The sequence below is a fragment of the Stigmatopora nigra genome, chromosome 10, assembly GCF_051989575.1.
Source record: "Stigmatopora nigra isolate UIUO_SnigA chromosome 10, RoL_Snig_1.1, whole genome shotgun sequence".
NCBI lineage: Eukaryota > Metazoa > Chordata > Actinopteri > Syngnathiformes > Syngnathidae > Stigmatopora > Stigmatopora nigra.
Window position 1 is genome coordinate 11,507,971 of NC_135517.1, and position 12,207 is coordinate 11,520,177.

General features: G+C 39.6%; 1 protein-coding gene across 3 annotated transcripts in view; it reads right to left on the reverse strand.

Annotated features, from left to right (window-relative positions):
* Positions 1-12,207, reverse strand: part of tas1r3 (taste receptor, type 1, member 3) — a 51,453-nt gene that overhangs the window by 14,134 nt on the left and 25,112 nt on the right. For all 3 annotated transcript variants that reach the window (XM_077726405.1, XM_077726406.1, XM_077726404.1), the window contains 3 exons: positions 1,797-1,918; positions 1,395-1,695; positions 382-738 (listed from right to left, as the gene is read on the reverse strand). In XM_077726405.1, the coding sequence (XP_077582531.1) occupies positions 382-738; positions 1,395-1,695; positions 1,797-1,879 (741 nt within the window). In that variant the 5' untranslated portion in view covers positions 1,880-1,918. The remainder of the gene's footprint in view (positions 1-381; positions 739-1,394; positions 1,696-1,796; positions 1,919-12,207) is intronic.

Genomic DNA, 12,207 nt, shown 5'->3' on the forward strand with positions numbered 1-12,207 from the left:
ATATATATGTGGGTGTCAGGGCTCAGTGATAATAATATTTTCTTCAATTAAAGCAGTCCATTTCAAAACATGTCCATGTAGTGTGGACACTGTTGGCCCTGGTGCCCAAAATGTCATCACTCTCTGCTAATCCGTTAGCAAATGATAGTTTTTTACAAACCTATCCTGCAAATTTGATGATAACCCCCTTTTTGTAAGGGTTTTTGTGGTACGCCGCAAAAATCGGGGGATTACTGCAGAAATACTTTCACAATAATCTCCCGTTTTTTGCGGTTTTTGCAGTACACCACAAAAAACGGGAGAAAAATATTTATGTGTTTATCCATTTATATACAGCATCAAGAGTGTCTTCTTTTGTATAAACATTAAGTCTTCACTTGCCTCTTTAAAGAAGACCTCAGCTGGATCCGGAAGAGAAAAGACCAACACCACTTTAACTTTGGTGGCTTGGATGTTGTCGACAATATTTTGGACTGTTTCTACTGGGTCGGTGTAGACTGGAATCATGCCCTGGTAGGCCACGCACATAGACGTGGACTCAGCTTTTTTGGTGAATTCCTGTGCACCTTGTTGGCCAAACTCTTCATCACTGGCCACCACCGCCACCCAGTTCCACTTAAACTCCTCCAGCAGAAGCACCATGGCATCAATCTGCAACGTGTCACTGGGCACCGTGCGGAAGAACGACGGGTAGATACGCTTGTCGCTGAATTTGTTGCTGCTGGCACCAAAGCTGATCTAAAGTGGGAACACAAACGGAACTTTACGTTTCAATGAAGTCTTCTAACATGACAGTGTTCCGTGTTGCCGTCGTTTCATAACTAAAACAACTCAGAAAAAGCAAATCCGAATATTTTCCAGTTTAAGTTGTATATGACAGGACTGTATTTGATGAATGTACTATGGCGAATTAAAAAAAAATATTGTTGGAATATTTAATTCAATCAGTTTATAGAATACCACTAGTGGAAGCCCACGTACCAATTAGTGGTACTCATGCCACATTATGATTTATATAATTTCACATTTCCTTGAAGGATGAAAAAAGTGAACGATGTAAAGGTCTTACTGTAAAATCTATTCCTGAATTTTTCATAAAAAAATTAAGCCAGTTTGGCGACAGTACCAGTTTAGTCACTTTTGGGCTATGTTTCTCGGTGTGTATCAAGCCTAAGCAGTAATTTGGTAGACATGTTGGTCAAGATTTGACTTGCATGAAAACTACCATTTTGGTTGGAAGCAGTAAATATAGGTTATTTTTAGACCATTTTCAGCTCTTGGTCATGTTTTATGAAACTTAATATACCATGAAAACACACACGTTAGTCGTAATTTACATCCAGTCTTCTGATTATAAGTCATTAAAATAGTTGAAGATTGATGAAAAACCAAACCTGCGGCATTAAGAAGAATCCCAGAACTTTCCCAATGGCCGACACCATTTCAGAGTCTAAGGGGCCAATCACGGCCACCACGCTTGTCTCGTAGTCGGTGTAGTTGCACTGCACTGACAGCTCCTTGCTGTTTTTGGCTGTTAAAAAAGAGATGGCAGGCCTGACAATAACCGCAGTTTGTCTGCACGTGTCCTGGATTTCATAACCCAGCTTGATGCCGGGGAGCAGTGATTGGTTTGCATTGACTTCATCTACTGCAAATTTCATCACTACTGCAAGTCCCAGTTCCAGTTCATTCAAACTAGGGAGAGAATTAAAGAATCACAAAATATGGCAACCATTTTTTTCTAAAATGATAATCATACATACCTCACCTATTAAGTCAAATGATTTTTAACTTACCTTTCACAGCTGATGTCGTTGGGCTCAGTCCTCTGGCTAAGGTTGCTGCTCAACTGGTTGATGGCAAAGAGCCCACCTAGCATAATATCGCCTGATAAATTGAAGAGGCTCGTAGAAATGTTCTGAAACCATGCAGGTGAAGACATAGAGATCAGCCTAAATGCCCTTAGAAGTACCAACAGAGAAAAATAGACAGCCATATTGCTTTGGTGTGTTGAATCAGGCTGGAAGGTTGCGCTCAGTACTCGCAGGTGTACCATGAAGGATTTTGTCATGCAAACTCACCTGTAAGGTGAGCCTGCTATTTTCCCCTTCAATTTCTAATAGCTTTACTCAAATACAAGCCATCATGCAAAATTTGGAGGTGGGTGATGGTAGTGAATGTAAAATCCGTGCTATGTAAGGATTATTGTTTTTATTTGAACAATTACCTGCATATATTCTTTATCCTCTGTGAAAAATGACTTCTGAAACAAGGCAGTAATACTCTGTATTTTACGTTTCCATTTTACTTCCTCCTGTTTCTATGCACGTGTACCTAAAGATTATCTAATCACTTATTTTAAGACTTGATTCATGAACAATCCATAAGTCCTATCAAATGTGCAATTCATTTACTATGTCCTTCTTCCTAAGCTTCCTAAACTATGTGTGAATAAAATTGCTTTTGTTTTGAACTGTGTTCGTTCATGCAAGCACTGTTTAACTGTCGGCCAAATTTCCCTGACATTTGTTTGTGGCCTGTTTAATTCTCCGATGAGACCTTAAAAGAAAAAAGATGAGACCTTAATTTCAATAACACAAATGTGTTTGGATTGCTTCTTCAATTTGGTTTGTATTGTCTTCCCCTCACTACCTCAGTTTGCATCAACATTTTCATAATCTTTACCCGTGCAGTCAAATTGACACATTTTCTCTGGATATATTTCCATAGACGTACACGAGACTGAATATTCCTAAACAACATGGATTTTGTTTTGCTTTTGCTTTGTTAATTTCATTTTCTGCAAGAAATTGCCACATGTCCTCACTTGCACAATTATGACGTGCAATTCCAGCGCTTGCAAACCAGCATCTTTTTTAATCATGCATCTTTTCGCCATTTTTAAAGCTGTATCATAGCCCGTTCAGAGATATAAGAGGAGGTATTCTCCTAGTTATCTCATTTTGCCATCTTGACGCAAGTCTGCTGTTATGACTCAATGTCTTTCTTTGATGTGCCTTATCTTTTTGTTTTTTGTTTTGTTTTTTTCAATTCCCCGACTGCATCGCCGACCATGAACTAGAGAACCACTTTGAGCCTCTGTAAATTTCCCCCAAAACAGGTGATTTTCCTCTCTGGTGGACAATTTCTGCATGCACCTCAACCAGTAGGTGTCAGATTTGCGTCTTGTATATCTGCTTCACCCGCAGCACTTCAATCATAAAATCCAACCCAAAGCACATAAATATTGAAAATGCATATGGAAGCAGTAAGCATTTTAGATGCAGCAAGCAAACCTGGAGGTTTTCCAGTAACCTAATACCACCCAGGAACACAGTGCAGCGATCTAATCGGTGATTATCACCTTAAATCTGAAGAATTGCACGGCTAGCCTTTGTGTGTTTATACACTTTATGGGCTAACCTGCAGAGGAGGCAAAAATGATTGCACAACATATCTCAGGTTGAGACAACATTGATATTATTTTGCAAAAAGGAACACATTGCTACTTCTGAAGCTTGCACTTCCATGAGAAACGAAGAGGAATACCAAGCACTTCCCTCTCATTACTCCCCTCTACCCACCTAGTGGTCAGATCAGACTGGCTGTGTAATCTCCATTGCTGGCTTGAGAAACACTGGGCCCGTTGTTGACATGCTGGCCTCACACCCCCACAGCCGCTGACAAATTATTAGCCAGCCCCCTCCGTGCACAGTCAAAGCTGTCAGCTAGCCCGATCCGGCCACAGAATGCTAATCCGTGCTCATTTTTTTTTGCTGAAAATTCTGCCGTACGAGCAGAAACGACAACCACCTGTTGCAGTATAGAAAGAAATCTGCCTCCAAATGTCAAAGTTCCAATAGTTTGTTTAAAAAGATCAATGAACATCTGCTTTGTCTATCGCCTTTTTGGTTCAGCGTACTACTGTCCTTTATATTGTGTTCTGTCACAAACTAAGAACTGAATCTCCCAAAAGATAGAATAGACTGTCTTCTATTATCTTAAAAAAAAGTTTGTTCTTTTACGATCAGCAATAGAACAGGGGTTGCTTTCAACACATTGAGTTCTAAACAATGAGAGGAGAAAACTGGCTTATTGTTAAAAATGACGAGCAAAAAAATGGCTTGGACACTTACATTTTTTTACACAGTATGTATATAGAGTCGCATACCCATACTTGTTGTATTTGTCCCATTTAATTAATGGTTTGGTCCATTTTAAGCAATTTATCAATGAAAAAAATAAATGTGAATTCATTTGATAAGTGTTCAATTTGTTGAATAATGGTGGTCATAATGACAAGTATTATTTGGCACGTGACAAGGGTGAGTCTGACAGCCCTGATTTACAAGAACCTGACTAATGACTACCTGTTTAAAAAAAAAAGAATTGCTCATCAGTTACAGTGCACAGTTCGATTCTAGTAGACAAATATAAACATCCATGGAAGTGAATAATGAACCATCAAAAACATTAACAATAACTTTGGAAGAAAATCACACATAATTCACTGCAAATTATAGGAAATTGCTTAGGGGAAAATGTGATGAATAAATGGTGGCAAACTATATATAGTATACTATTCCCTATGCTGCGCAAGGTTTGAAATTGTCTTCAATGTCCACCAAATCCACCCTAATAAATGTTGAGCTTTTGTTTTGCAAGATCAGGGTCTTACTTTGGAAACCAATTCAAATGTTTTAATATTATTCTTGTAGCAATCTTGATGACAGTCCAGACACGTGCTTTCCACCTGCAAAGGGTTAAACAAAGCAGCCCTTCTCCTCCCAGCTGTAAAACTCGTTCTTCTTGTGTCTTCAGCCTGTGTGTGTGTATGTGTGCTCCATGAGTGTGTTGCAACTGTGCTGCATGCACATGTGCAGAGATGCAAAGGTGATATACACAAACAAATCGCACACATTCTGTGTATTAAAATGAGATATGATATACAAAAAGCTAGAGATGAATAAAAGTTCTCATTCTGAAGTAGTTATGAACAGCTTCAAATCTACAACCACAAACACATTTTGTGCTCACCTTATGAAATGTAAAATATATAATACAGCTCATTATTTTGACTTTTTTTTCAATTTTGGCCTTTGCACACAAGCCATTTATTTCGGATACTTCCACACAAAAGCCAATGTTATAAATATTAGTTGGGTTAACTTTATAGGCTATTTATTTGCAATTTATTCTAATAATTATAACAGAACATTGGAAGTTAACAGTCAAAAAGTGACCCTGAGACGTACTACAACAATCGAGCAGAAACAGTTACAAGCGACCAGAGGATTGATGTTTGCACTTTGGATTGACTAATAACCTGCAGGTCAGGGAAAACGATTGGTCGCCCTTGAAAGCTATTCTCACTTGAAATTGTGGACAAGCAGCAGTGAGACTTGATTGCTGTCATATGTGGGAGAATTTTATAGGGTACTTTTAAAATGTAAAGATGAAGAAACAAGAGAAGTGTTTTACCTTGTGCTCACAGCTCACAAGGGCAAGTGCAAGCCACTTCTGGGGATGATATTTATTACTATATCCAACAGTCTGTTGTAACTATTAGTTTAGCATGAAGTATATTGTCAAATTCCATTTGCATTGACGTTAGACTCAAAGTTGAATTGTATCCAAACTGTATTTTTTTACGATATATTCAATATTTTTATAGTGTATAATTCATGTGTTAATTTAACACGAAGTATTTCACTAAACAAATTATAAAAATAGAAAATGTGTATGTATAAATGTGTATATATGTGTATATGTGTATGTGTATCTGTATATATGTGTATGTGTATATGTGTATATATGTGTATGTGTATATGTGTATGTGTATATGTGTATGTGTATATATGTGTATATATGTGTATATATGTGTATGTGTATGTGTATATGCGTATATATGTGTATGTGTATATACATGTATATGCGTATATGTGTGTATGTATATATATATATATATGTGAATGTGTATATATGCGCATGTGTATACAAATAGTGACAGATTTTCTTTCTGAACTCTTTACAAGTAGCAGAGTAGTATTCATTGTGTCATGTCCTCGCCAAGAAGAATCGATAATGTGTACCAAATAATGCTAAACTTCTTTCAAAACAAATAGAAATAAAATAGATTTCCTAAGTAGGACTGGAGTTTGGTCAACACATCGCCAACAGATAGCAGAAACAAATAAAGGAAGACACAGCAACCTTGTCTAAACAGCAGGGTGATTAATTTGTCCATCCTTGGACTTGTTCACCTTCACCTTGGGTTACACAACACTTGTTTGACCGGCACACATTTGTACAGTGCATGCTTAAACGGTGACTTTGCACCAGTAAAAACTAAGATGGAACGTCCTCAGTCACCTTGCAACGCGAGCCCTGTCGAGGCGTGCGATTAGATTGTTGAGATAGCTATGTCAAAAAAATATATCCAGATAGATTGTTCACACAGAAACAAAATACGCAGCTGTGATATTACTTACTGTAGTTAAATGACAGTTTTTTTTTCTTTCTCTCCCTCTTATTTTTGACCCTTTCCAGACTGAACATCTACATTGCATCATCCAGGATAGGGGGGTTAATCTTCTTTATTGATGATACACTCACTGCACTTGAATTTCAAGTGGTTCTAAGTGATAGAGCAGAACTGGATTTGCCATAAGCTAGTTTTGTTTTACATCCAAAAGCAAAAGAATATTTCTCATCTGTCATTCTCTGTTCTGACTCATCAGGCAACTAATGCGTGATCTCACAGTTAGTCTGCTCTCCTGCTGTTCTTTTATTATATATTGATGATTTTTACCTGCTCGAGTAACTCTTGTGAGACATTTCCTGTCTATGGTCAAATGAAACTAAATGAGCTGTGCGCCATCCATAAAATTTCATAGCGAACAAAAGATGATGTGATACAACCAAGAGCCAGTCGTCGGGGAGAATTTAACCCTTCGTTAGGCACTCATTGGCGGTCACTGACGGTGCTCAATTTCCAGTCTATTTTGACTGGGAGGCTTGACAGCGACCAATCACTAATAGTCAAAGTGAAACATTGGCATTCACTCCCGGTGTACCCATAATAAACGATTTGGACACCAATTGTTGCCAAGAGCAGTTAAAAGTCAATATTTTCTTATATATTTTTAAATAAAGTAAATGAATTACTACATATACCTGCAATAATTGATTTGATTGAAATGTGTTGAATATTTAAATGTGTATATTAAAAAAGAGAATTAGAACAATAAACTTTTTTCTTACGAATGCTATTTTATTTAATCAAGTTTAGAGTATTATTTATGGCCTTTTTTTAATTTGTAATTTTATGGCAATGATATGGAGTCAATCTAAATAATCAGAACATAAATGACCTAAAATGCAATGCCCATGTGGATGCCAGGTCTTTTAAAGTTTTCCTTTAAAGGGTTAACATTGCTCTCGGTGGACCGCAAGAATCTTTCTGGAGAAGCTCCAGAGCGGTAGACCAGGACCCCCGAAAACAATGACAGCGAGTGTATCCAGATGAACGAGTGACTCTCTTAAAGGCAAAGTCTCGTTTGAAGTGAGGCCGCCCGGCTTGTAAGCAGCTGTAAAAACATCCCTTGAGTGGGTGGCTGGATTTAAACAGTGAGAAATTGTTGTCGCTGCCGAGCGTAACACTTGGACGATGGAAGAGAGAGGCGCGAGCCAGCGCTGTGGAATTTTACCAGGTCAAACCTTATGTAAGATGCACAAGAGCCATACGACGGAGGGCAAGCGTGGCGCAGCCAGACGGGTGTAAATGCGAAATTGTTTCCATACATTACATTTTCTCAGCAATACTAAATTCTCCTTTGTAGCAAAAGGCATGTTTACGTCTCTTTTGTACACTTGGGTATTCCATTTTTTTCTCTTTTGTCATCTTTTTACTAAATCCGTGAGTCACCCTTCAAGGCTGTCAGTCACCAGATGATTTGAAGTGCGCTATAAATTGGAGGCGTGACTCAATAATTACTTCCTCCCGAGGACAGACGGCATCTGCTGAGCACATCACACCAGGTCGGCCCGCCTGTTTATAGAAACATACCAGCTGCTGTGGTCCTGCCCTCGGGGTGTCTGTCCTCCTAAGCACAGGTTCGGTGCCGTGGCGGCCCACATGCCCAGTCATCTCAGGCAAATCTGTCTCTAGTTCTTTCTTTCTTCTTCGTGCCTCGCAAAGCCACCGTAAATACATGTTTTGCCGTTTACCGTTTCATCATTTCTAAGTAAGTGACTCAGGTCCGGTGACTTTTTTTTTTGCTTTGTTGTTTTGGGGCAGTTCTCCCGTTCAAGTTGTTCATCGCCTGTGTTTTGTCCATTTTTTAATTCCAGTTATCCTGTGTGTTTATCCTACGGATGGAAATGTTGAGCTCCTTTAATCTGTGTGATTCATCCTTTCAAGTTGACTCCAATTTATTGACGTAGTTCAACTTATTTTCTTTTCAACAGTACATAAAAGCCCGTCTTGTAATTTACATGTATCAGTTTGAACTTAAAATGGGTTGGAGGTTTCCGTGACTTCTTGACAAACTGTTTCCGCAAAGACAGGAATGATTGCTTGCTGCACTCAAATTGGTAGGTGGTGCAAATTGAGACATTTGGACATTTTTTTTTCCTCTCCAGTTTTTTAATCGCTTTTCTATAGAATGCTCGATAACTGACTGAAGGTTGAACAGAATCAGACTTTGAGAATCTGGGATATCCTTTAAAATGATGAGTTATGATAGAAATATTCAAATCAAATGAAATCCTAAGACTTGTTTTTCCATTTGACATTATTTTGATGGGGATAAAATGGTGATATGGTTACAAAAATAACATGCCCATTGAAAATGGAAATGGAGTGACAGTTTCCTCAAAATGCAACAGTCCCATCACACAGAATCCACAGGCAAAATATTACTTTGACCTTTTGGACTTCAAAATTGATGACAGGGAATCCTGAAATCAAATTGTTGGCTCAGATTTCTGCCATTTGTGTCACCGTGGGTGTGATAAAACAAGATACTGGTAGATCTAAGACAAGTTGTCCCAACAATACTACAGGATGGAGAATATGTTTATAACATTGTTAACCCATTTTCAAACTTGACAGGAGGAAGGCAGGCTGGCTCAAGTCTGTTGGATTACGGCAACTGTTACTATGCTACCAAATGGGAAGTCGCCTGTCATATTGCTACTGAGGACACTACTGACATTGGCATGAATTCTGGGCCTTTTCTGTTGGTAATTTGCGAGTTGTTTTCATGCTTGTTTGGGCTTTCTCATGGTACTCCTGTTTCTCCTCAAACTAAGAGCATCTAAAGTGAATTTGTAGTTGGCGTCATTGCCTCAGGTGTGACACACGATCTAGATTTGGTCTCATTACGAGAACAGAATCGGTTCAATGTAGTTAGGAAATATCACTATCCAGCTCGGAACTAAACCAGTACTTCTGTTCAGTTGTTTTACAGTAGGTTACAGTACTTACTGCTGGCATGTTGCAAAATAGAATACTAGCATTGTCAAACGAATATAAAAGTCAGCCGACATAGAGATGCGAGCTTCTGTTGATTGTTTTTTAAACAACTGCTCACCAGGACCACACACATCTGAAAGCCATAAGGCAGAAGTCGGGTCTCGTATTTTATTCAGAAAGATGACTCAGTTTGTACACTAGAGACAGAGGTTTTGCGTCACTCTGGTGACCTTACAGGAAAATCCACATTGCATTAGTCTAGGCAGGCGTCAATACCAGTCATTGCCACGGTGATATATTTGTAATATCCCTCAACTTGACAGCCTGAATATTGGTTGGCCGTGGCAGAAAAGTTCTCTGGACCTGACTGAAGACCACCCCTGACTCAGTAAACATTAAAACATGCGGAAAGAATGTTCTAAATCCTCGTAGCCGGTTTATCTTATCTAAAGATTGTTTTAACTCAGTTTCTTTACTACAGTTCTTAATATGACCTTTATCAGAAGCCCTTATCCTCAGCCATACTAAAGGCAAACTGTACCTTCATTCCATCGACTCTACTGCGAATAGCATGAGCATTCATAGGTAAGGCAGCGTTAAATATGCTTTCTTGTCAGTAGAGACATTTTGACTGCAGACGCCTGCCAGTCTTTTAACTAGCAGGTTTGCGTGTCAAGATGTCTGTTGTGTCATTGCTATAAAACTAAAAAAGCGGCTAAATGAGGAGTTGAAAAGAAGCCTTCAATTGCAAAATACGGGTATCTGACTCATGCAGGGTTAATCACACTTACCTAGAGTGGCCCTGGTAAACACGAAAAATATGCAGGGACACAGCATGATTTTATCACAGTGTCTTTTCAATTCAGTGATTACTTTCTTTGTTCACTAAGCAGAACTCAAAAAATAATGCAATCGATTTCTTTTAGATCTTTTGGCACTGACCACCAAGAGTAGCTCATTGATGAAACTGTTGATCCCCGAAATTACTGTCTGTTGGCAGCCATTGACTATATCATTGACGGAATCCTCTCTATGTTGTACAGTGTGTTTGTGCATAATTACTCTGGCCAAGATATCAATCAAATTAGGTGATCCAAAATAGCAATCAAATTAGGGGATCCAACAGATCCCCCTTGATTGCGGATGGGTTTTTCATTTTGCCACGGGCTAAGCTTGCCTCACCCTACAACGACCTGGAGTAACTTCCCCTCTAATTTGTTTCCTGTTTGGGTTAAAGCTACGTTCATCATGACCAAATCGACGCATGTAATTTTAACATGTATGTTGAGATGGTGGCAACGAGGCTTATAGGTCGGTTCCTTGACAGACCGGTTTGGGGATCAGTCTGTGAGTGAATGAATGGTTAGTGGTTGGCAGCTCAGCGTCCAGACGTGCAAAAGCAGCTGCTCAGGATATACTGTACTGACTGCCATGGATTTTACATTAACACAGGCTCTCTCTCACTCTCTCTCTCTCTCTCGCTGAATTGAGAGCTTAGCCTCTCCTGCTTGGCTGCTCTGATACTTCCATTGACCCCTAGTTTTGTGTATGGAGTATTATAAATTCAAACTTCATGTTTCTTGGCAGCAGTGGAAAAAAATAGTAGTACAAGAGTGATGTGCACTGGGCAAACTGGGTTATGTACACAACATGACTAAGACAAAGTGACAAATGCCATTATGGGAAACATTTGTTCTGGTTAATTAGATGGTATAAGCATAGCACACCTGTGTAGTCCCCATTGTGACGGGAGAATCAGATTTAAGAGGTGATGCATGTACTGTGCATGCGGTGGTGCGTGCAGAGGGGTGCGTGTGCCGAGGGTAAAGTGGATGGGTGACTCCACTGGAATGTGGCGCTGAGTCAGTCCGACTGTCAGCCACGGCCATGTTTGCTCTGTGGACTTATTCACACTCTGCGACCCTTTCTGGGGGAGGATGGTGATGAGGAGGGGCAGGGGGTGTAGCAATAGCCTCGAGCTGGATTTCCGGAAAGACCCTCGGAATTTCAGGGAATAGAACTCCAGGAAGTTCACGGCCCAAGCAATATGCCCTTGTTTTGGCACACTTCTCTCCAATGGCATCATTTGCACATTGCACGTTTTGATGGGCCAGCACACACAATTGAAGATTGTTCATTCATTCTCCGTGCCACTTATCCTCACGAGGGTTGCGGGGTTCTGGAGCCTATCCCAGCCAACTTTGGGAAGAAGGCGGGGGACATCCTGAATTGGTTGCCAGACCCTCGCAGGGCACAATGAGACAAATAACCAGACACGCTAACATTCTTAGAGTGCTCAACCGGACTTCCATGCATGGATGGAGGAGGAAACCGGAATACCCGGAGAAAATTCAGGCAGCCAAGAGGAGAGGATGCAAACTTCATGTAGAAAATGTGGAACTCTGTTTCTTTGAGATTTTTACAAGGGACTCCGTGACAGTGATTTGAAATGAAATGATAGCCAATCAGGAAGCAGTTTAGAGCTTGAGCTTTTGCCAACAGTAATAGCAGCGAATTGTTGTCTTGAGCATTGGTATAACGTGTTTCACAAGTCCAGGAGAAGACTTGGCAACTTCAATTAAGTTGTCAATTAAACTAACAGTTCACTTTTTCTATTTCTTCTTCAAGTACCACTGTTTTTTTGTATTTTCCTGTTGTCCAGATGCTCTGTGGCACCATATTGCCATGGCAGTTTTGATATTATGACTGTCATCGGGTTTGGTGAAAGA